The sequence below is a fragment of the Ambystoma mexicanum genome, chromosome 10, assembly GCF_040938575.1.
Source record: "Ambystoma mexicanum isolate Mex_15411 chromosome 10, UKY_AmexF1_1, whole genome shotgun sequence".
NCBI lineage: Eukaryota > Metazoa > Chordata > Amphibia > Caudata > Ambystomatidae > Ambystoma > Ambystoma mexicanum.
This window is the reverse complement of record NC_090932.1, coordinates 1,635,703,503-1,635,729,336: the sequence shown is the minus strand read 5'-3', so window position 1 is coordinate 1,635,729,336 and position 25,834 is coordinate 1,635,703,503. Positions and strand designations below refer to the sequence as shown.

At 44.4% G+C, this 25,834-nt stretch overlaps 1 protein-coding gene across 2 annotated transcripts in view; it reads left to right on the top strand.

Moving 5' to 3' along the window:
- The window catches only part of TBX1 (T-box transcription factor 1), a 72,959-nt gene extending 57,630 nt beyond the window's left edge, over positions 1-15,329 (top strand). For both annotated transcript variants that reach the window (XM_069620046.1, XM_069620045.1), the window contains 3 exons: positions 2,772-2,839; positions 5,721-5,821; positions 13,481-15,329. In XM_069620046.1, the coding sequence (XP_069476147.1) occupies positions 2,772-2,839; positions 5,721-5,821; positions 13,481-13,866 (555 nt within the window). In that variant the 3' untranslated portion in view covers positions 13,867-15,329. The remainder of the gene's footprint in view (positions 1-2,771; positions 2,840-5,720; positions 5,822-13,480) is intronic.
- Positions 15,330-25,834: the final 10,505 nt, after the last annotated feature.

The following is a 25,834-nucleotide window of genomic DNA, read 5'->3' as shown; positions in this document are numbered from 1 at the left end:
ATCTTAAAAATGTGTTTGTCTGGGGAAGGAGCTTAAAATGTCCTCCTATCGTTATGCCACAACGTGTGCATACACACACATCATTTTTTGCACGGTGCAATGTGGCTTTTCACTGGTGAAAAGTCACTTTGCACGGCCAACAAATTCATGGACCGGTGCAAAGTTAGTGTTTGCCGTGCAGAGCAGTGCAACGTGTATTTTTGCTGTGACAAAAGACACGTTGCGCTGTTCCATGAATCAGGGAGTTTGTCGGCACTTTACACCATGCAAACATTTCAAGAATCAGGCCCTACGTCCCTTCTGCCCCAGTGCAAACCACTTGTATTATTAAGAATGCAAATGTGCTCAGTTCTGTTTTCGGTTTTATATCAGGTTGGAGACTGCTAATTTCTCATAAATATACTAATTACTGCGAGGATTTAAAATGCAACTTGTTTGCAACTCCCAAGGAATTCTGCCGCAAGGCACACAGACCCACACAGCACACACATGTTCAAGGTTCAAGCACCTGAGAAATAGTATTTACCTTGGAAGGTAAATTGTCATTCAATGACAGTGGGGTTAGCAGTGTTTACAAAGAGGCAAAAGAATGCATAAACTTAAACAAAATTGGTAATAGAGGTCATTAAAAAAGCTAGTTTTCTTCAATGGCTGCGTCAACTGCTGTTTCCCTTTTAAGGCCTGTAACAGACATTGACATTGAACGTCATGACGTCATGACGCATTCTATATCAGGAAAAACTGGATGGTGCACATCTAGAGCGAAACGCCTCTGGGACCAAATAAGGGACACTCGGAACTCCAAAAGAATCACGTGGCATCACAGGGCATGGCTTTGCACAATTCTCACACAACGCGCATGCACACAGAGACACAATCACACACTCACACATGCGCGACGATACACACAGCTGCACGCAGAGAGCCCCAGGCACCCTGATGAAAACTGCAAATAATAACAGAAAGCAATACCTACGATACGAGACCAATAAATGGACATGCCCGCGCAGATGGGCGGACAGACAACCGCCCGAGGGCGCAGCCGCACACGAGCCACACACACACACGTAGGCCACATGCACTCTCACACGGGCATACATACCCAAATACACATTAACAGCGAATTCAAATCTAGCAGGCTGTAGACAACGACAGGCACACCAATGCCCCTCTGGAGAAGCATAGACACATACAGTCACACACACACACCCACACACACACGATCCATCGAAAGAAATGCAGAAACACACCCACAGGGGCAGATACACACGGGCACGAAACCTCAGAGTCCCAGACACAGACAACGCAGGCATCCAGACACCACCCCTCCCCCGCGGGGGCAATCCAGGCCACCTCCCTCGGAAGTCTGCCCACTGACAGCCAGGCACCCTTCCTGTCCCAGGCTTGGCGGGCTCCTGATGTCCCGGGACAGCTGCTCCCGCTCCTGCGTTCTGTCAGGCTGACCTCCGAGTCTACCACCGTCCCGCGAGAGCCTGGCAGGGTACCCCTAGCCCCCGTTCATCACCCCCTGGCGCCCCCACCTCTGGCGCACGACGAAATGCACCGCCCTTCAGGGGCAGTAAATAATGGGCCAGGCGGACTGCTTGCGGCCCATGCAGCGGGCCTGCCGCCACCACACAGGGCCGGCCTCCCCTCTGCAGGCCGCGTATCGGGTGGCAGCCAACCCTGGTTTTCTGTGGGCGTGCAGACGTATCCCCCGTGCTCCCTCCCGCCAGGGCAGGGACCCCACAGTCTCTGGTACAGATTGCTGAGTTATATTGTGCGCTTCCAGTGCTCCCAGGCGAATATTGAGAGAACAGGCAAAGTGACCATTTAGTGTGGCAATGGGGCGAGGCTTTTACAACCATATGTTAGGCGAGATAATGTAAACTCGAAAAGGAAGAAAGTAACTAGAAAATCAGACTTGCATCCCTTATGCAGGGAGCAGTGGCCTGTGTGATTTTCTCTGTCATGTTTTACAATCGATGCTCTAACGAGTGCTATATGAAAACGGGGAAGCGCTACATGTTCAACCAAAAACTGCGGGAGCCTTTAACATATGCACTTAATATTGTTTCATATATATATATATATATATATATATATATATATATATATATATAACAACATGTCTGTACGTTCTGTACACCCCTGTGATTCATATGTTTAGCAAATTCTCCAAATAAAAGGTGCGCACCTTTTATTCTATCCAGTATGCATGTTTTTCTTCCTGGGAACAACGATGTTTAATTTCAGCATGCAGCACAGGGCGGGCTACACGGTCTACAGTCAATATTTAAAATGCATGCATTTTTCCAATGAAGGCCGACCAAAAAAATATTGAAATATGGAGATAGTTCCACCACAACACGAATATCAAAGCTGCTAGCAAAATGCTCGTCGTTCTGCTGCTGTTTCATAAACTTAATATATAATTTAAAAAATATCTTGGAGCATTCCAAGGGTAGGCCAGAAATCTCCCTTGAAGGCACGTGAAACCGAAGAAGGGAATTATTTGAAAAAGAGGCAATGGCGACTATACTTCGAATGTATAGAGGGTAAAGCTGGGCGCCATTCGTTCATTTATGTATTAGATCTGATGCAAAGAATATGCCTGGGCAGATAACACAACTCTTCTAACAATATGTTTTCATTATGTTTCTTAAAATTGTGTTTCTATTCATTTAATATTTAACGGGGAAATGCACAGTGTGTCTGTATTATTTGTTTATTTAAGTTCTTCGCATAACCGTCCAACCTTCTCCTTGCAGATCACGCAGCTGAAAATCGCCAGCAACCCTTTCGCGAAAGGATTCCGGGACTGCGACCCCGAGGACTGGTGAGTGCCTTACCCCCGGCTTTGCGTGTTTCATGAGGCGCTAGAAGCGCGTGGAAGGTTATGCTGGGCAGCCGAACGGTCAGCGGATAGCTCAGCGGGTTAGGCACTGGCCGCTAAGGCCTGACTTCCAATAGCGGATCACGATTTCGAAAAGGAGCAGTATCGAGGCGGCTCGCTTTGTAACCCTCCGATTGCAAACACTGGCGTATCTACCTACCACTGACTGCGTATCTGCTCTGTTATATCGCCATTTACATAAATGTAAAATAAATTAGAATTGCATTGTGCTCATGGCCGGGCATTTCAAGTAATCGCCGCCCAAATGGAAACAAACATCTTCTAATCAGAGCTTATACAATATTAAGTCAAATCCTATTTTTGTTAATGCGTTTTAATATGAGTCCGTCGGTTTTCCGGGGAGGGGGAAGCAGGAAGAGCCCGCTTCACGCCACATTTCAACTAAGATGCAAACATTATAGCGCCAAGAGACCCTGCAAAAACGTCATTGGTGCGCTGTAAGAGTGCAATAACATAACATCCGGTCAATACGCCTTTCATCATTAGACAAAAGAAGACCCCTTCGCAGGGGGTGCCCACCGGTGCACACCTGAATCCGGCAAGAGTAGCCAGCCACGAATTACTCGCTGTATATAGCAAGCCACGTGTAACTTGGCGGGCATGTTTTAGGGGTGCACTGTTGGGAAATCCTCTTGCGGTTCCTTTGCATTTAATTGAACCAAAAGAATCAGTAACTGGAGGGGTTTGATTTAAAAAAAAACAGATCACAGATAACCGAACGATAAATCACTCGGGGCGACCACCAGGGAACCCTTTTAACTTTGAAATCAGCTTTCCCCAATTCAAGGGACGTCATTTAGAAACGTATGCAAAACACCGGGGGGCTATACATTGTGTGAGGTCACCTTATAGCTGGTGGGAAATGAAAACAAGGACTGGCACGTCCCTCTCCCCCCCTCATGGCCTGGATATTGCCACTGACTGTGCTTGGCTCGCTTCCTTGTTTTTACACTAAAAGACCATCCCCGGGTTTCACATTCTCCCACGTTCCGCGGGTGGCCTCCCGACGCCTCATTGGTTGGGACTGTAAGCAGCACCAAGCAGCCAATCAGCGATTCACCTAATTCCAGCACAGTCGCTCCAACGCAAGACCAAGCAACACCCCTCACTGAGGTGTAACTTGGGAAGATAGCTCAGAGGGTTGTGCTGCCGCTACACAGATCCCACGGTAACCGGGCTGATGCTTCGATTAGATCAGCACACATGCCCCATTCCCCGTCTGTAGGTGTTTGCCCACTCCTGTTTTTATTTGTTCATGGTTTACTTGTACTCGCGTACATCTCATTAAAGATCCAGGGCTGCAGTTCCCAGCAGGCAGAGAAAAAAATAAAACGGGACACGCACCTCCCAAATGCAACCAGGCACGTTGGCATGTGTGGAGTCTGGGTGCCCTCCTCGAGTGCCACCTGCGAATGGGCAGCAACACACCTGGGCAATAGACACTATTTTGGCTTCAAGAACACAACACCTGGCACCTCTGCAGAGCGGTGGGAGGGGCCATGGGAATGGCGCAGCTCGTGCGACACTGTCACCTTCTGGCCATCAATCCAGATTTTATCAGCGCAGACTCAGCCGTTCATTACGCCAGCCTCAGGGGGCGTCGCCCACGGAGTCCCCAGTGCGGGCCCGCAGCCTCGCCCCACAGGGGTGTCTGAATTGCATGGGTGCCCAGACTGACTTAAGAACAGCTCTGTGTTCCATCCCGTGACGACATACCCAGCCAGGCTCCGTGTGGGCCTAGAGAAAGTCCTACCCAGTAAGAGGAAGCATGAGCGACAGAAAATGGGCTTGATTTACACTAGCGTTTTACAATGGCGCAATCCCATTGAAAATTCCTTTGTAAATCAGGCCCAATGCCACAATTTCACTGGGGGCACTCTGTCCCATTCCCAGTCTGTCCTTTTAAAAACCAAAGCATACTAGTACTCTCTTTTGAGTGGCCTGAACTATGACTACACCTCCCAGAATGCACTGCGCAATGTACGCCGGTGCTTGAAAGCATAGTATACACAGCGACCGCGAGCTGTCAGTTAACACATCTTCTGTAGTGAAATGTGAGCCCGCTTTTTTATGATTTCCTCCTATACACATGTGGACCTCACTTGGCACATCCCTGCTGTACTCGTCCCCCAATTCTTGCACTAGGTCCCTGAGTGCAGGGCGTAAGTCGCATGGGAAGGCATGCAGTGTGTGCTATTCCTATAGTCACGTGTGCTCCTGAGCCATAAAGCAGGCGAGGGGCAATAACTTGAGTTATTGACCAGCTTCATGTGGCTGTGATGTGAATCAATGTGTGGGTGCAACGTGAGCCAATGTGTGGGTGCAAAGTGATCCAATGTGTGGGTGCAACGTGAACAAATGTGTGGGTGCAATGTAAGCTAGTCTGCATGTATAATGTGAGCCTATTCGTGGGTGTGATGGGAGCCTATGCGTGGGTGTGATGGGAGCCTGTGCATGAGTGGGTGTGATGGGAGCACTTTGCATGGGTGCAACATCAGCAACGTGTGGCTATGGGAAGATCTCCCCCCTGGAAGAGTTGTCTTTGTAACCCACCCCGGGAAAAAAATACACATGCTCTTCATCAAACACTGACACTTCTGTGCAGTGTGTGTGTCTAAACCTCACACCTGTGCATGTGTTTCCCATGGAGGGTGCTCCTGTAAATAAATCCAAGCGGTGTCATTGCCAAACTCTGAGAATGAAATCATGTTATGTCTTGATAGCTGATAAATGCTGAAACATGATGTCTGGGCCTCAGCCTTCATCGCTTTGCAGAATAAACAGACTTGGTTTTCTCTTTCAGGCCCAGGAACCACAGGCCAGGGTCACTTCCTCTCATGAGTGCCTTTGCAAGGTCCCGGAATCCGGTGTCCTCGCCCTCCCAACCCAACGGCACAGAGAAAGGTAGGCCGCCTCTTCATTTGTGGGAAAGAATTTGGGATTCGCATGTTATCACATGAATACCTGTTGCGGGTGTAAAAAATGTGTTCAGTGTTATTTTTGTAGTTTAATACAAGAGGTCATTTGCACACAGATGCACTTATAAGAGGAGACATATCTACCAAAACATTCTCTGGTCAATACCGATAGTCCACATTGAGACATCATCTATTACGATTACGCCATTTTGTTACAGTTTAGGTGGGTGAGAAGAAAATTTGGCCAAAACCTTTTTGTATGAATTTCCTCTTCATCCACCAAGTCCAAGTTGGGTGGCATGGAGAGTTCAAGCAACAGTGCAGGAATTGTGGATTACCGCATGAGGTGGTTCCTCGAAGGAACTCCTCATACCGCAGGTGATCAGGCAGATCCTGCCTGACAGAGAGCATTGGAAAGTAAAGGGCAATGGTGATTGACGTTTGGGCAATGGCGCTCATTGTTGAAGGTCGCCGCTGTATGCTAGGTGTGCATTGCAGAGTTTACACGGGATTCAGCTCATGCCTGCATTGCAGGGTTTGGGAACCTGATCAGCTCCCTTGGTACCCTGAAACTGTGTGTGTGCACATGTTGCAACTCCTGGGTCCATCTCAGCTATATACCGAGATTGATCAAAATTGCTGGAAAGAGCCACAGTGTGAATATGCAATTGGCAGCGCTCTTCCATCACGGGAATTAGAATAATGTACTTGATGAGACATTAGACTGGTTCTATGTTGTTACCTTTCCAGTTATTTTGTGATGAGTTTTTTGCCTAATTTCTTTTCTCGAAAAAACGCCTCAACATTTAAAAAATAAATATTTGGTTGGGGGTCTGCCCAAGCCCCCTCACCCTACTATTTACTCCCTATTTGTGACCACCCCTGTTCCTTATATTCCCTTGCCGTCAGCCTACCCCTTATAATTTCCGATGAGTTTTGTGGTAGAAAAAAGTTCATTAAAAAATCTCATCACAAAATATACTGGCGATGTAACAACGTCATACCATTAGACTAAATATCACTTGATACATTGATCAGAGTCTTTAATGTGATAGCTTTTATGAAAGAAACACAGTGGCATAAAAAAAAGCCCAGCTGCCTTATTTTGGGATCTCATAGGCCTTTGAATGTCACTTTTTTTGGACACCACAGTATGTATTGAGGCATCTCTTGTAAAGTTCTGCCAGACCTACCTCAGATTCCATGTTGAAAAATCATTTGGACCCATCATTGTACATGAGGACATAGGTCGGAACCTTCGGCAGGTTGATCTGCCTATTGTGGGATTGCCACCTTCCCTGGGCTATCACTCAGAATCCTCAATGGGACGTCTCTTATAACCCCTGAGGCGTTCATCCATACATTCCTGCCTCACAACATTCTTCTGAATCTGCATTGAGAGGTCATTCCAACTTTTTCGGGGATCTCGCTTAAAATTCCTACTGAGACGTTCCTCTATGTATGCATTCAGAGGCCGCCATTCTGGCACTCTGCAAGATCTCCATCATAATTAAAATGACTGTGGCACCTTGAACTGCAGTTTCCCTCACAAAACCAGTTGAATCTGTAATTTTGACGTAAGGAGATGCCTTAGACCCACCCGTGCAGTATCACTTTAGATTGGTCACCCAGATTTCCATTGGTAGTTTGTTAGCTATCCTTACCATTACAGTGGTCATATCCTCATTGCATTCTTATATTGGGGTTCCGTTAATGCAATGTTCATTTTTGACCTTTATTTCAGATACGGTTTGAGACAATGATCAAAGTCCCAAATGTGCACACCGTTCACAATGAATAATAAGGCATCAATCACATTCATTAGTCAAACCCAAAAAACAATTTGATATTCAATTAAACTGGATTTTTGATTTTAGAGTAAGTTTTCATCCTGACCAAGGACTTGTTTGGGATCCACTTTGGATCTTTACTGAGAGCTTGCTTAGGATTACCGGGAACATTTTAGAATCCACATCGAGACATTGACAGTAATCATTGGGGATCAAATCCGCTGTGACCTCAGCTGAGGGGTCCATGAGATTCTGACCAAGTCATTGTTTACAATGAAGACTGACAATTATTTTGAAATCCTTACTGAAACATTATTGTTCCTCTCAATTCATAGCACAACAACACCGGGATCCCAAAAAGTACATTGCAGTGACCCGATATTGAGACATCACCTGAGAGTTTTGTGAAGGCATCTCTGCAAATGTTTGAGAGAATTGAACTATGTTCTAATCAGGGATTCCTTAAATGTTAAATCATCACAAACAACATTAAAAGAGCTACTGATACAGCGCCTTCTGATAAATCGCAGACGATTCCCATTGAGACACTGTGACTTGGTCTAATTCATTTGAAGAAATAATTAAGGATTCTGCCTCACACTATTTTGAGAACTGTATAAGGAAATCAGCTTGATTCTCTATTTTGAATTGCATTCATGTTTTATATTGGTATACAATTTTAGTACTCACTTGATCGCTTACCTGGAAAAAGTACTAAGACACTGGTTCTTATTTCTCTTTGGTCATTTCTTAAGATTCTGATCAAGACGTTGATTAGAATCCTTTTTGGGACACTGCTTATAATCATTTCAGAATGATCACTCAGAGTCATCAGTGAGACGCAGTAGATATGTTAATGAAATAGTGGTAATAACCGCAATAGAAACATGACATAATCTAAACATATACTAAAAGCATTGTCAACGCTCTGTGTGCAATCCTGAGGGAGATATCGCACACAAACAAAACGCTTAGAATCCCAGTTGCCGCAGTGTGGGATTTCAACCGGAGGCAATTATTTGGATGCGTCTTTGGTGATCGTTTAGAATCGTTTAGAATAATCGGTGATATAAGTTGTTTAGAAGGCTTGGAGTGATTTATGAGCCCACAATGATCTGCTGCTTGAGGTCCAGGTTGGGCAACATATTCATATCCTTATTTGGACACAGTTTAAAATAGCGCCTTGAATAACCATTATTGTGACCTCACAGAGCTGCTTTCAGTAATGCAAATGGGATTAATTATTGGAAAAACACTGATGGAGAAATGCAATAATGCCCTTATTTAAGCATACTTAAAATCCTTCTTTTAGGATTCAAGACCTCATCAGAGGCACATTGTTTTTCACAGGGCTTAACCAGAGGCTTATTTCAAACTTCTGCGGTCTCAAGTTACAAGTGATGGGATCTTGCTCGCTTCGGACATAGCAATTTGTGAATATTCGTTTCACTTTTAAAACACAAAATGTCAATACAAATTATAATGATCAGATAAGGGAGCTTTTTTAAGTGAGTAATATCATCCAGAAAAAAACAAGATCCTCCTTTTTAAGGAGCCCCTTCTCGCACGCCACTATCGGACAATCATCAGGGCCATACAAAGACTACGGTGGCCATGGGCAACGAGATAAAAGATTTTCAACATAAAATAACATAGCAACACATAACCCACTCAGCCCAATATCCAACCTCACGACTACCTTTTGCAGCACACCATTGTGATTCACACTCACGCCTCCTTTCAGAATGGTATCGTGTCTTCCCCTCATTAACTGTAAATGTTGGTTGTCCATGAAAAAAAAAAAATCGAAGAAGAAATGATGCAATTTTTTGGGCCGAATTACCAAAATTTGTTTAGCCTTTTTAACCCACTTCCCATTTTCCCTATCCATTTTCCACTCCCCCCTACCTTAAGTTATACCCTTACTCCACCCCCCGTATATTAAATTTTTTTAAATTGCAACCATTTTGAAAATAATCAGCCAAAAGAATAATTACTTCAAAGTAATTTCTTCAAAATCACTTCAAAAAATATGTGTAGTTGAGCGTTAAGTGGTAAAAAGGAGATTGGGAGGGGTTTGAGGTATGGGAAGTTGTGATGGGGATGGGAGGCCGTGGGAGGGAACCCCCCAAATAAAATAAATAAATAAAATCAAAGCACAATTTTGAAGTAATTACTTCTAAATACATTACTTCGAAGCAATGACTGTCATTAGAATGGCCTAGCACCATAGGGACACCCCACTGGTGATCCAAATGCTCGGTTTGTGCTAGAAAAACGCCCAAAATAAAATAATGAAATAATCCGCAGACATGGGGCGGGAAACTCATGAACAAATGGAGGCATGGATACACATATCGAGCCAGGTTCAAAGGGTATGTATTCGCACAAGCCACTTTGGAGAACATCATCTCTGCTGCTATTTATAAAGCCATCTTTACATGTTGAACACAAGCTCTTGCAAAGGGATGCCAACCTCGCCGTGTCTGAAGGAGCAGCGACCTCGATTCCTCGTCGAACCGCCTGACGTCGCGGGTTCACGTAACAACTCGCGCCTGACGTCGAGCTCAGGTGTCTGGCGCGCGGTCGAGCTGATAGACTATGGAAATAAAAGAGGGGCAGGGATTATTCCGACTACACCAGGTTCACCTCCGCCTGTATGCGCAAGAATAACGTCAGAAAATGCTCTTAGTTTGCACTGGTTGAGCAGATCATGTCAGTCAGTCAGTCGCTAACCCCTATTTCAGGCGCTATTTGGTTATACAGCTCTGAAGACTGCAGCAGGGAAAGGGCTGGTGGCTTTACTGTGCACTGTGGGAGGTTGCTGGGGGGCACCTCTTTCCTAGAAGGAAACTTTTCACAAGGTTCAGGACAATTTTAACCCTTTTCTCTTTGCACGGCCAATATTTATCTCTTTCCCAAAGTAAGAATACAATTGTATTTTGCGACCCAAAGTAACTGGGGGCGCTCCCAAGGCAGCTTTCTATTTTGGGATGGAATTCTAATGCACTACATGTGAGGGTTCCTGTCGGCCCTGGGCAGAATTAATGCATTCACAGCCACACACTGGCAACGCACCCTGTTTATTTTCCATCACACAAAGTAAACAGCTGCGGAGGCACCCCTCGGCTGCTTTCTTCCGAGGCACACTCCGGGCCTATAAAAATAAAGGCAGTCTGTGTTTGTATAGTGTTTCACAATTTCTGAATTTTTCAGGCGTGTGCATACTTGTCAGTCACTCTAGTCAAATGTTGGCCCGGTGAGAAAGTCTCACCATAAAGCTGCCGACTTCTGAGCGTCCCCAGAGCTGGAGCTGTGAGCAGGGGCTCAGGTTTAGTTTTTCCTCTTTCTACTTTCCCATTTTCGGGAGTTATTTGGCAACACGAGCCTCGTGCATCTCATGAAACATTGCCAGAAATGTAAATTCGAAAGTTGTACGTGTTGTATTGAATGGGCGAATTGAGTCCTTTCCAATCAGTTCAAATGTTGGCAGATAGTGGGCCCAAGATTACACAGTGTGGTCACGGTGGCGTACCTGGAATTAGAATTTACATATACAGGGACCAGAGCCCTGGTCTTCCGCGATTACAATTAACATCAAACCAGTGGCCTCACCCGGACCACCCTTTAGAGGTGGTTTTACCTCAGGGCACCTCTCTGCACCTCTTTCGGTTGAAGGCTACTTGAACAGAATGAAGCTGCTTTTTAGGGGGTGTATGAGTCGGTTTTGAACCTGGGTAGCCAAGAACGTGAGTGAAATCTGTCAGTGACCACCTGAGTTCTCTTGGCCACCCCACCGCCTATTTTTTGCATTGGCAAGCCGGAGCAGGATTAGTTGGAATGTGTGTCATCCTAGCCAATCAGAGTTGCCAAAGAGTTCTGACCAGGCAATTGGCTGGAAGGCAGGGCTTCCTACCCACTGATGGTCAATTATAGCATATTCCAGTGCAATGGTTGGCTGAAACATTTCACGTGGCCTGATTAGGGGGAAAGTCTTGGCCTGTTTGATTAGAAAGTCATGGCATCCTTCTTTTGGAATTAGTCATTTGTAAATGACCATCCGTCGATTGTCCTAACACATTGGTGAGTTAAAAAAAAAAGTCACTGGAGCCAAAAGGGGGCCGACCCGACACTGAACTGTGAGGACCACCAGAGCTGACAATCCGCTTGCCGAAGTGTACAACACCCCGCTGTCCTTCCCTGCCCTCCCAAAACAAAGAGGCATAACCCTCATAGAGTCATGAGCCAATGGCGGTGAGAATAATTAACAGCATTCAGTGATAATAGAGAATACAATTACAGAGAATTCTACAACAGCTAGACCGCTCAGGTTCATTGGCCAATGGGAAAGCTCAGACTGCAGGATGTAACCACCAGTGTCAGCCTGTGTTCCGCTCACCATTGCTCACACTGCCACCACCCATGTTTTACTTGCATATATGGATTGGAAAAAACATTGTTTGTTTTAAGTAAACACATAGGGCCCGATTCATGGAATTTTTTACACAGTTCAAAAGTGACTTTGCACTGCTGAAGAGTAATTTTGCGCTGCCGACACAAACCCTGATTCATGGAACTGTGCAAAGTATATTTTTGAAGTGCAAACTCAGTGCAGAGCGCTTTTTGCAGTACAAATTGAACTTTGCACAGTTCCATGAATCAGGGTTTGTGTCGGCAGTGTAAAGTCACTTTGAACCGTGAAAAAAAAAATCATGAATCGGGCCCATAATATATTACAACAAAACAGTTTTTTGTTGTTTTTCCTTTGCAAGTTACTAATAGTCTTCTAGGCCATTGGAGTGGTCGTTATTGCCCTGGATAATTGACTTCCTACATTTTTTGTACTTGGTTTGATCTCGGGCCAGGGTGGTCGGGCCAATAGGGAACTCAGGAGATTTCCCAGTAGGCCACTGCACCCTGGCAGGGTGGACTGGCCTGTAGGGAACTCTGTAGATATCCAAGCGGACCTCTGCACCCTGGACCTCTCTTGTGTGGTAACCTATTTATATTCCAAAATGTTCTCATAGGAAAAGGGTTGGGCTTGCTGAAAATGTGTACTGCTGGGCCCCTTTAAACATTATTTCCAGGGCCTCTTTTGGTTCCCAGTCCACCCCTGCCTGGGACTGTAACCCGGGTAGGAAAATATCCATGACCGCCATCGCTGCCCCCCTCATGGTCTAGGAGGCGAAAGTAACAAAAGGAGGCAGTGACTTTGTTTGAACGTATACATGTGTGGTATCATTTTCTTGCCCGCGGTTCTATAAGATTTCATCGGCCACACTTACTTTATGGTCTTCTATATGTCAACATTTTTTATATTTTAATAGGGCATACCCTCATACTCCCCTCCCTGCCCCTTATCTTCCCCTCCCCATACTACCCCTAGACACATATATGCAAACGAAAACAAGCACACATGCAAGAGTCAAACTAGAAAACCACAAAGTAATTGTGGTCTGATATGATACGTTATTTATAAGCGCGGACCCGGGGATTGAACCTGTGTTGCTCCGTGTCGTCTTGCTTCCAAGGCGAGCATATTGCCCCTGAGCTATCCTCCCGAGGTAGTTGGAATCAGTGCATTCTCTTGCCCGCTGCCTGTGGTTCCAGAATGTTCCTGTTACTTTTGCTTTTCCTTTCATCTCACTGATTAGTGATGTCATTTCCCATCTGGAATATAGCGACGCAACTGGTTCGCTAAGGGTTCGACGTGAATGATCGACGTAGCAAAGCTGAGGCCAATATAGCTAGCAGTGTGTTGAAATGTGATGATCTGACGAGCTACGGCTCTTATACGTTTTAACAAATGTTACGCTATAAGCTTTCATCCAATGATTATCTTTTTTTTGTTTCAGAGACCGATGGCAGGCGGGAGTACGACCGAGATGGAAGCGGCACACCGCTGCACTGTGACCCCACACACCAGCAGCTAATGTCCCGCGTGCTGAGTCCTGCGCTCCCTGTGCCCGGCGGACTCGTCTCCCTCAGCACGGGAAGGCCTAGCCCTCCCCATGAACTACGACTGGATCCACACGCCCAAGGGTCAGAGCCTCTGCACCACCATCCATACAAATACCCATCCACTTATGATCACTACCTTGGGGCAAAAAGCCGGCCCACGCCCTACAGCATCCCTAGTATTCGAGGACATGGTTACCACCACCACCACATGAACCCCGCTGCGGCCAACATGTACTCGGCTGCCGGCGCACCCACCGGCTATGACTATGGTCCGAGATAACAATTGACGCGGGAGAGACCCTAGTGAACACTTATCTAACTCTTTGGACAATGGAAGTTCTCATGCATGGGTTTTGATGGCTCTGTTATGTACGTTGGCGTACCTTGCGAAACAATGTCCTCCCACCGTCCCTTCATCATCTGCAAAGGCATGGATAACCTTTCAAAACATAGGCACCAACCTCTAGATATTCGCCAGCACATCCGCGTGAGGATGTTCCCTTAAAGGGTTAAAGCGGAGGCTATCACCTTCTTATCACTCGCTACTGAATCTTACCAGGAGCAATCACCAAGGACTCCACTGTCATCAGCGCTTCATAAAATGGCCAACCGCAGGATTTGGCATGTGGGAGCTCTGTGTCCTTCATCTTTCTTGTAGAGCTGAAAAGATGCTTGCCTGCTGAAGAAACAGCTTGAAAAGTTGGGCATTGCCTTCAAGAGGTCTAAGTCGTGAGTTATGCCCTTCGCGCCCTCACTCATGCAGACAACCATCAAGAATACTTTTCTGTCTACAGAACAACACAGACGCAAACAACGTATCGAATCCCATTTGCCGTTTGTGAAGTATATTTCATGAAGCCCGTATAGGGATAGTTTCAAATCCTATTTTCTGTTTGCAACGTCAACAAGAAAGCCCGTACAGGATAGTGTCTAAAGTGTTTCAATGGCAACATGGACACTGCCTGTATTAATGTGAAATGGGGCATCAATGTACTTTTTGGATTACTCTTCCCATCGGTGATCAATTGGTAACTGCTGGTGTCCGGTTGTACCGGTTTCATGCTGTCCCACAAACACCTCTCCTTGGTCAAATGATAGAAGGAAGCTTCATCCGCAACACGACCCACGATGGGAATGGCACATTCATTTCAGAAGTGGCAAATATGATTTCGGAATACAAGCAATTTTGTATTTTTCACATTATTGCTGAGAAATTTAAGCCGTCCAACCGAGCAATCAGTGTGGAACTCAAACAGGGAACTTTGCTTTTCATTTCAGTTTTTGCAGTGGATTGTGGAATTGTTTGTGTCTAACAAAAAAAAACTTAAGAACAGGTCTGAACAAAAATAAGTTTGATGTTGAATGCCCTGTATGTATTATTAGCAGTCTGCAAGGAAGGGAAGTTTGAGGCCGTCCTGGAGGAGCCACTCCTTTATTTCACAGTGATCAGGTTTAGAGGGTATCTGGATGTTTGGATTAGTGCCAAAGCTTTTGGTCAAGCGTTTAATGAAGTTTGCTCTATTTATTTTTTCTTTTGAAGTTTATGCAAAGGAAACCTGTCTATCTATAAAGACCTGCAGTTGTAGGAAAATTGAAAGCAACACTCTTCAACCAAAGATGGAGTATCTGCAAACGTTGTAGATATGTGTAGATATGTAAAGACATTCTGTAGATAACATTATTACATTGAAAAGACATTGAAAGATGACTTTTATAAATGTGTCGCCCTTTTTTTCAAAATTATCCATGTCTCTGGTCTTTTTGTGAATGGTGAATGATGATGTGGGTCTGATGGCGGTGTAAGATATATAGACAATTGTTCCCGGATCTGATGTAACAAAACTGCCTACAATAAACTGAGCAGTCCGACACCCAAGCACAGAGGGGCAATTATATTTTTCAGTCCATTATTCTTAGAACTTCTTGGCTCTTTTGCTTCCAAAATGTACACATATTGTAGAACTACAGACACCCTTTTTGTTATAAAACCTGCCAATAGCTGTCTACTTCCCTCTCAAAATTCTCATAGCTTTTCCCTCTTTCATGGCCAATATTACTCTACGCCTTTTTCTCAGTTGCCCTCAGTGAAGATACTTCATTGAACTAGAAGAAATAATTTTGTTTGATCAAGAGGAAGGTTGCACCTGGTACGGTTATGTTCTGCAAGGATAACATTGTTTTCAGATAAAGGATTGTAATTCTTTTTTTATTCTTATGTTTTGGACAGGTCCAAACATGGAATAATTGCACTGTTGCAAAGTGAGAAATCCATGTAAAGATGATTGTACTGGAAATACTATTTATCAAATGTAGGCTTCAGGGCATTAATGTAGATAGAGGCCCCAGCCCCCTCCCGCGATAAATTAAATCTGAACTCCCTCTTCCTGTTTAATATAATCTCATAGGAATCTATTAGGAAATGGCTTGCTAAAAACAGAATCCTTGGTTTTCCATTTCCAGCAATTTACATCCAATCTACCGCACAAGAGATACTTTATTTACTGGGTTAGGTGGAGAGTATGGAAGATAGCATTTAAAAAAATAAACCAAAAGGAGATGGATTGAGGTTTTTAAATTAATCATTACTACTGGTTTTGCTGTGGGCAACCTTCCACGCTATAGTATTTCTATGTCAACCCGTACATCTTTTCCCATTGTTGAAATGACGCAGGGTGGTGGGGGGGTAAGTCATGTTTGAAGAATCTTTGAAGATATTGAAGTATTTGCTGCGGTGGGGGGTCTCTCACGTGTTCAATTGGCCTAGTAAAATAGCATTGCCCCATATGTTTGCCTGTTTATGGACTCTCTCCGGCATAGACTTCTGTATCTTCAACAGCCCTTTTGAAAGCTTGAGATATGGTCAAATATTGAGCCTAAATGTGTCCTCGAATTGTGCAATATCCTTAAGAAAGATAATTGGTGAGAACTTCTCATTTGGAAGTCATATGTGCTTCTCCCCAGAAACTGACCAGTCTTCGAATCATCCATGCACGCCTGCCAAGTTTACCTTGCAGCCAAACCGGTTCTGAAGACGTATGTATGTGGCACAGTATGTAAAATTGCCCCTACTTTGGGGAGGCGTCTCCTCTTATTGAGTGGTGAAGAAGGGTTCTACCACCCACTTTAACTGATAGACTTAAATACTTAGTCCCTGGAGCCCTCAGCTTGCAGCTACAAGGAGATGCATTTTCCCAGCACTGTAGTGATGATTCGTATCTAGCCTGACCTAAAGTCTTTGACATTTATAAGACGGTGTTACTCAGAATTTATGAGTTGCCATTGACTTAATTTACTGTGTTTCTTCAAAATGTGAAGTCATTCTTGATGATGTAAAAAGGCCTTTGACAGGGTCAATTGGGAAGGAATGCAAAGCCTAGCAATTCAACCTAAAAGCACCCAGAAGGTGAAATCACTTTGTAGCCTTACATATGACATATGTTAGGTGTTTGCATAATGAAAATGTTGCAGTCAAATTTGCAATTGCGACAGGAAGTTGGACTGGATGCTCTACACTGATACTACGATTGATCTTTTGTTCATATTCTCCGGCAGTAGGCAACATTGTATAATTTAGTGTTAAAACATTGTAGTTCAAACAACTGAGTTGGTTGCAAGGACAATGCTTCTGACTACATAGAAAAGCATATGAGGCACAAATATTGAGAGCTGGATTCATATTTTTGTGCAAATCGTACCATCATAAAAACCATATAGGTAGATTGTAAAGATGTCTAGCACAGGGAACTCTGACTTACGTTTGCAGAGTTATATGCAGAGAGCCAGGACATCTATGATGCCTGTTGCTATTTCTGTACAATGTGTCATTCTACATATTTTCATCATGCAAAGTCCCTCTTTATGATAGCAATACATATATATAAATTACCGTGTCATGACCCTGTTCTAAGGGGTAGAACTTATATGGCATATCAGTTACTTGCCGTCAGTTATTTTATAAGCCATGCGGAATTAATGTGTCATCCCTGATGGGAAACATTGAAGCCATGCGACATGCAAGGATATGACGTTGATTGGAGCACACACATGACATGATATGATATGATAGTTTATTTATAACGCGCTTAATACCCAGAGGATTCTAAGCACGGAACCGGGGATAGAACCTGTGGTGCTCCATGTTGTCTTGCTTCCACGGCGAGCACGTTGCCCCTAGGCTATCGTCCCGAGACATTATCAAACAATATTAAACTCTTTTTATAAACAAGGTCAGGAGGCCCTTAAAATGTCCCAAAGGTTGGATCCATGGATGTTGACCGTAGGTGGGTAGCCTTCACCATGGCAGCGCCATACTTGCTGATGACCGTGCACCAAAGAAGGGTAGTTAAAGCTCAAAGTTGGCAGGAAAATGACTACGACACAACTATCAAAACAACTATAACAGCTTTGTTTATTTCATGCCAATTCTAATCTATTAATGTATTTATGTATTTTGTTTCCAACTTTACATATATTTGAGAATTAAATGTGGGCTCCTTTTATTTTAGTGTAATAAAAACTCTAGCTAGAGGGTAGAAAAACATACGCGGCCTTATGACTTATTTTTTCAAGCCTGTGGGAAAGTCGGGACAGTCTTCAATTAACTTAATAGGAGCCACCGCCATAAGAGAGGATGAAGATTGTGTAGGATCCAGGAAGCAACTTCAGAAAAATACATGACTGGCTATGATGTAAAGATAAACGTAAAGAGGAGCAACCCACACTGTAGTTATGACACAGTAATTAATGTCTTAGTTTTACTTGTTATTACCAAACAATATCTATGTGCTCATATATAGAGTCACAAGTAGGAGATTAACAGAAAAACACCTGGAAAAGTATTGAACATTTATTAATTGAAATAAGAAATATATATAGTATACAACAAAAGTATTTTCAAAACCAATTGCAGTGAATCCAAATAGAGCTTGTAAGTAAATTATTCAAAACTAAACAACATTGAATCAAACATAGCTTGAAAAATAAATTATTCAAAAGAAAAGCACAAAAAAAAGTTGCATTTCTCAAAACATGAAGAACCGACTTAAAGGAGATATCACATTCAACAAAAGCTATCAGAGACATGAATGAATACAAAAAACTAGAAAATGAGATACAAATAATTATTAGTATGTATGATAGACTTAGTATTTTCTAACTCACATAAAAATTGCTAAAACTATCTAATCGTTGAGATTTCTCTATTTGTATGCATCATGATCAGTATATGATCATGTTCTGTAAACTGCTATGATGTCAAAACCTGACGCTGCCATTCAGCAGAAGATTCCACTAATGTGGCAGTTATCTAAGACTTTATTTAACTGCCATAGTAAGTTATATAATGTCAAGTCAGAGATGGGCATTATCATGTGTTAGTGCATGGTAGATAGCAGAGAGAATGAAACACTCACCTATGTGGAAAATGAAATCACAGTTTCGTATATAACCAGCAACAATGACACGGTCCTTCATCTTTCCGAGGGTGATACATTGAGAATTGTTCTGGATCATGTTTACGCCTATTATCAAGCACTGAGATCAAATTCAGTTTGTGTTGTGTGATACATCCATGGTAAACAGTGTTACCCTTTTTACTGTCTGTCTCTCAGCTGGCACACCACAGAACTTCCCCCACTCTCCCAGGGAGCATCCTTATTTTGGAAGCCAACTTCTTTTAACCACTTAGCTAACTATTTTGTGTTTGTGCCGCTAAAAATAACTTTGGGGCCCACTAGAAGTCAAAAAGAGATTGCGAAATGGATCAATTCTTCCCAATGTATTTTTTTGTTTCAGTGTTTGCAAACCATCAACCATGTTTCTGAAGTCCCATTTATGTACTTTCTGAGCACACAAGTATTAAGACATATTATTAGTGTGAGAGGAGTGCCAGTGGAGACACACTGGTGCAATAACAACAAATAACTTTATGTATCACTTTTTTGTATATATATCTAGCCCTAACCAGCACATGTTCACAGTTTCTTGTAATACTCAATGGTACTCAGTCTAGGACCCTGAAAAGGAGGAAAGTCTGCCAGGATGGAATACCAACAGATCTCAGCAGTGACTGCTTAACCATTGTAAACATTTTAGCGGCGTGTGCATTTTGGCCCGAGCGATTGGCCTCTTGGAATCCGGGACCATTCCCAGCCTGATATTTATTTGCCCCAGACATTGAATTATGAGGAAGTGATTATAATACTTAACGGGTTCCACTCCTACATCTCGCGCATGTCCCTTCTTCTATATCCAAAACTCCCTTATCATAGCTCTTCCCGTCTGTGCATGCTGCATCGGCGGCCGTCATAGATCCCGCTACAGCATGCATAATTGTTGCAGCCTATGGGCGGCCTTGAGCGAGTCAGTGCCCGGTGCTTAATTTGTAAAAAAAATAAGCGCTGGTGCTCAAATATTTTCTAACACGCCCAAGACGCGTCAGGGTGGGCAGTTCCTCGCCCACTGTTGCCACCGCCCACGGCTGCTCCCCTTGCTGTCAACATGTATGGGGTTAAAGCTGCCGGCTTATTGGGGTTGATGGTTGTACTCACTACGGCAGATGTGTGATTTACAAAAGCCAATCAACATACACATGAAATAACATACTTGTGTCTTGACCTGAGACACATGTTTAAGTGTGTCTTTAAACACAATCATCATTTACATTTTTCTCTGATTCTACAGGTGGTGATTATGTGACTGGCAGTTATAATAATAAAGTTTCCAAAACACCACCTCATAATCTAACTGAGTCTGAGCCAGTAAGTGCCGGGGCTCAGAAATAAGTGCCCGGGCTGAGCCCCGGCAAACACCCCCACAAATTAAGCACTGGCGTGCCACACTGATCTGTCCTACCTACTATACAAAGCTAGCAATTGCATGACTTTATTCTCAGCAGTCCCCCTACTTATCCCAATGCTACCATGCGGCAGCATGAAACTCACGCGTTAAACTACTCTCACTAGTTTACAATTCCACCCAGGTTTTAGCATCCCATTCCTGGCTGCCTCCATTTTTAGAAACGTCTCCGCTCGCACTCTACGGTCTGCAGCTATCCTCGACCTCTCTGTCCCGCGCCCGCCTTGTGATAACTCACGATACCGGGCCTTCTCTCAACTTGCTCCACACCTCTGAAACTCACCGGACAGCAAATCCAAATCCACACTGGTGGTCCTCAGGATGGACCTAAAAGGGAACCCCTGCCTTGACGGTGCAGCCCCTCCACCACAATCCCCTGCTCCTCAGCTTGGACCCTCTGACCAAGTGGTACCGTCTGTTGGATCACTAGTAAAAAAGAATCTGTATACATTGCACACATTGCCAAGCTGATGCCCCCTGCCCCCTTCTGGTATATGATGTAATTTCCATTCTGTCTCTACTCTCTTTACCAGCACCCATTGCAACAACCAGTCTCTATTCAATCGTACTTCCACCAGAAATGTTTAAGACACAATTTCTCTGGCATACAGTAGTCCTGGGTTTATAATCCAGAAAACCCACAACTACAAGTCCCAGAATGCAAAGTTAAAGCAGGACTGGAGTAGTGTCTCCCGAATTGAATGGATAATGTTGGCATGGATGCTCAGGTCTTCCCTTTCTCCATATTAAATCTGTGTTGCTTTTATTTTATTGTATCAAAGCTCTTTCCTGATTTCAATGGATATTCATACAAACTGCAAATGAATAGGAACATTTTGCAAAAGGGAACAGAAAATACTGTGTCGTGCAGCTGTGTCTTAATTAAAATAATCCCAGATAACTAATTCTGTTCGAAATTAAGCCTGCACTAAACAAGTTGAGAGATGCAGTCATAATGATGAGATTTTGGTGTGTGCTGCTGTCATGAAATAGCCAGGAGTATTATTGGCGTTTGATTAAAGCGTATTCCATTATGAGACAGATGCCATGTTACAAAAGACTTGCACCAGCACAGTGCAATTATTTTGGTCCAGTGCAATAATCGCATCGGCGCAAAAATAGACTGAAGCGCTATGGGCCTGATTCGTGCAATTATTAGTGCTGTGCAAAGTGACTGCCACAGTGAAAATACCCAGTGCCCGATTCATGGAATGTTTAGTGCGGTGCAAAGTGACTTTGCACTGCCAACAAGCACCCTGATTCAAGGAGCAGTGCAAAGAGTACTTTTGCAGTGCAAAGTGACGTTGCACTGCAAAAATACACTTTGCACCGCTCTGTGAATCAAGGTGTTTTTTGGCAGTTCAGTCACTTTGCACCACAGACAACATTCCATGACTCAGGCACTAAGGACCCGATTCATGGAATTCTTGCACGGTTCAAAGTGGCTTTGCACTGCTGAAAAGTGACTTTGCACTGCCGACAGAAACCCTAATTCATGGAACTGTGCAGAGTGAATTTTTGCAGTGCATAGTCCAAAATTACCACTTGCACTGCAAAAATACACTTTGCACAGTTCCATGAAGCAGTGCAAAGTCACTTTGAACCGTGCAAATATTCCATGAGTCAGGCCCTATGTCTTTTCACTAGCACTACTTATGTCCTGGTGCACAGAGTTGCGCTGCACCGGTTCAAGGGTGACATTCTAAACTCTCCCACCCTTTGTGACTTCAGATGATATTTTGTAGGATAGGTTTTCCTTGCGAGAGCTAAACCCCCAGAAGCCGATGGTGAGGGGTCTTATCTGGACACGAATGGACGTCCGGAAGAGACCCAGTTCCGCTCCAGACTGTCTCTGGATTAACTCCATACCTGAGGGTTCACGCAGCGATCAGCGGCCACTCGGAAGGGGCGGCTCAAATTGACAAAAGCCAGCGATGCCCCCTGATTGGCGGGGGCTCGCACATGTCTCACTTTGATTCGTGTTTCCTTCCTCATCCATCACCCCGGCCTTGTCAGGGTCTTCCTCGCCCAGATGTGAGCTGCGGGGGGAGGCAGGGTGCCACGTCTCCTGCCCCCCTGGTCCAGGGGGCTGACATGGCCGTCAACAACAGCCAGCCAAGAACTAGAGGCTGCAGGGCTAGTGCTGCTAGACACACCCAATGGTGGAATCCAGTCCGGGTTTTGGAATGACCAACAACGCCTTTTAAAGTAACTTATATGTAAATCTTTCTCATGCGTTATTACTGTGGATGTGCTAATAGCTGGACTAGAGTTTACTGTTCAGCGGGGGTCGTCTTTTATGGGTCCGGTAAAAGTGACTCCAACTGTGATGGGCGGTGTGGTTTCTGGGGCTGACCCGCGACTAAGTACGGTGGCCTCAATTGGTCATCTCTTGGTGGTAATGTGGTGTAGAAATCTCACTCTGAGCATTTAAATGTGTGCCAAGTTGCGAGCAAAGCAACACAAAAATGGCACTGAATGTCACTAACTGTGCCACAGTAAATCACTCACCTACACTATACATCACTTGGTAAACTGTGGCACTGAATGCCATTTACTGTGGCACAGTAAATCACTCACCCACACTATAAATTACTTGCTAAGCTATGTCAATGAATGTGATTTACTGTGCAACAGTAAATCACTCACCCGCACTATCAATCACGTGCTAATCTAGGTCACTGAATGTCATTTACTGTGGCACAGTAAATCACTCACCCGCACTGCAAATCACTTGCTAAACTATGTCACTGCATGTCATTTACTGTGGCACAGTAAATCACCTGCACTATAAATCACTTGCTAAGCTAGGTCACTGAATGTCATTTACACTCACCCGCACTATAAATCCCTTGCTAAGTTAGGTCACTGAATGTCATTTACTGTCGCACAGTAAATCACCTGCACTATAAATCACTTGCTAAGTTAGGTCACTGAATGTAATTTACACTCACCCACACTATAAATCACTTGCTAAGCTAGGCCACTGAATGTTATTTACTGTGGCACAGTAAATCACTCACCTGCACTATAAATCACTTGCTAAGCTAGGTCACTGAATGTAATTTACTGTCGCAGAGTAAATCACTCACTTTCCTTGTAAATCACTTACTAGGACACTGGACGTCACTTTCTGTGCCACTGCATATCACATAATGGCGCTGCATTTATTGAAGATAAGGGGAACCATTTTAAACAGAAATGACCCTCACAGGGAGTAAAACAGATGACAGAGGCATACCCGTGGTAGGGTGCCTTTACAGTTGCGTGGATCTGAGGAGAACGTATAAACGAGGTGTGTATAATGAGCATAGACCGGAAACAGAGTCTAAGGACAGACATGAATACATAACATAGCAAAGCAACAGCAAAATGGCGCTGAATGTCATTAACTGTGGCACAGTAAATCACGCACTGTTAAGATTGATTTCTAAACTCTGACCTGGTGGGCAGAAGTTTAGGAGGCTACCCTCGGTTTAGTGAAACATGGGAACCGTCTTGAGAAGCCAGACCAATCTAGGAAGCTTGGCAAGCGGCCATCACTAAGTCTCCGGAGGGGTGAGAGTGATCGGAAGCCCACAATGAGCACACACAGCAACGAATCACAAATTAATCTTAGACAAGTGTATATGAACATTATCTATACATTTATTGTCTGCCGGAACAATAGACACAAGTCAACTTCAGTTATATAAAAACTGTCACCACACAAATACTATACTAGATAATATATACAATATGTTTCCTAATGCGACAAAGTAGTAAAACACAGCCACAACTTGTAAAGAGAAGGGTGAGTTAACACACCAGGAGCATTAGACAATTCTTCAGAGTCATTCCCTAAGTTTCGAGTCCAGCCCTAATAAGTGGGGAGCCTTGTGCTCCACAATACAGTTGTGCATAAAAATGCACGATCGCGCAGGTAGAATAAAAAGCGGGTATTCTTGGGAGAGCTATAGCAAGTCAGGAAGGGGCTTGAGGCGATGAAGTATTGGTTCCCACTCTTCAAGTAGGGTCTGTCTTTGGCGGCAGAGCAGTTATCAAAAGGTGAGAATAGATAGGGAGCCAGGCTAACCCAGCCAAAAGTGAATACCTTTTTAGGGATATTCGTGTGTAAAAGAGAGTGGTTGTACCAGGGGGCCACTGGTAAGTGATGCAAGTACTCACCGACCCTCGGTACAGTCTGGACCAAACTTTGCCAGTTTAGTTGTGGTCGTTAGTGGTTTGAGTCCTACAGTTTCGTGGCGCTCAGGCTCGCAGCAACTCCGGAATAGCACAATCATCACTGACGGGACAGTTGCCTTTTCTCAGCTTCTGAAGGAGATACAAAGAAAATTCCAGTGCAGCGGGCTACAGGGTACAGGAGAGCAGGTCAGCAAGATACCTATAGCGATCATCACCAACAGGTAGTGACGCGGGAATCACAGATGTGTACAGCATTACGCACTCTCCTAGTTTGGGACCTGGATTTCCCAAGTCCCGGGTTTCAACTCAAGACGGCTGCTATTCTGCAGGATACACTGAGGTAGAGCCAGACAGTTAACTGGATGACCCCGGAACACTTACGAATGGGCTCGTAGGGCAGGTAAGCAGGGAGCGCTGAGAGTAGTTGTTCCCACTACTCCAAAGGGGTGAAGCGCCCTAGCAGTCCTTCTTGCTCGATGATGCAAACAGGGGAATGACAGGACAGCAGAGGGCGAACGGTGGCAAAACCTTCTAATGGGTCTCTGGCGGTTTCACATGTCTGTTTCTTTGCACAGGATACTTGACTCCTTCTGTGGTCCAGAAGGAACTCAGGTGATTGACCTGGAATAGATGCAGGGCCCCTTCACTTATCCAAGATTAGCTCTGTGCCAAAATCGAGGACTTCCAATCGAAGATCTGCTGTTACGCAGGCATCCCAGTCGTGGACCAATCATGGCCCACAGCGGTCGCAGTCATTCAGGTACTCAAGACATCCAGACAGTCCCAACCTGCTTCCTGGGCACATACACGTGACATGCAGAAGCCAGTGAAAGAGATCGGTTTTCGTGAGAGGCTGCATGCCCAAATAAGTAACACCCGGGTTACTCAACCTGGGTGAAGGCAAGGGACAAAATGGACTTGGGACAGAACATTTTTTCAGACCTGGCCACAGTCTTGAACCAAACGCGGTAAATGCAATCTGATCCTGTAAAAAGAAGTAAATCATTTATGAAAATCAACTGCTGCCACCAGTACATCCCAGGCACCCTTTTACAATCACTGAAAAATCCCTCTAGGGTGTCTAGGGCCATAAAACAAAAAGGACCCCGTGCACGGTACTGTAAGGTAGATTGTGCAGTTGAAAAGTTACCAAGAAATGGCAACGTAGTCAAAGACGAAGAAAAACAGGGTTTCCCATTACTGACAGC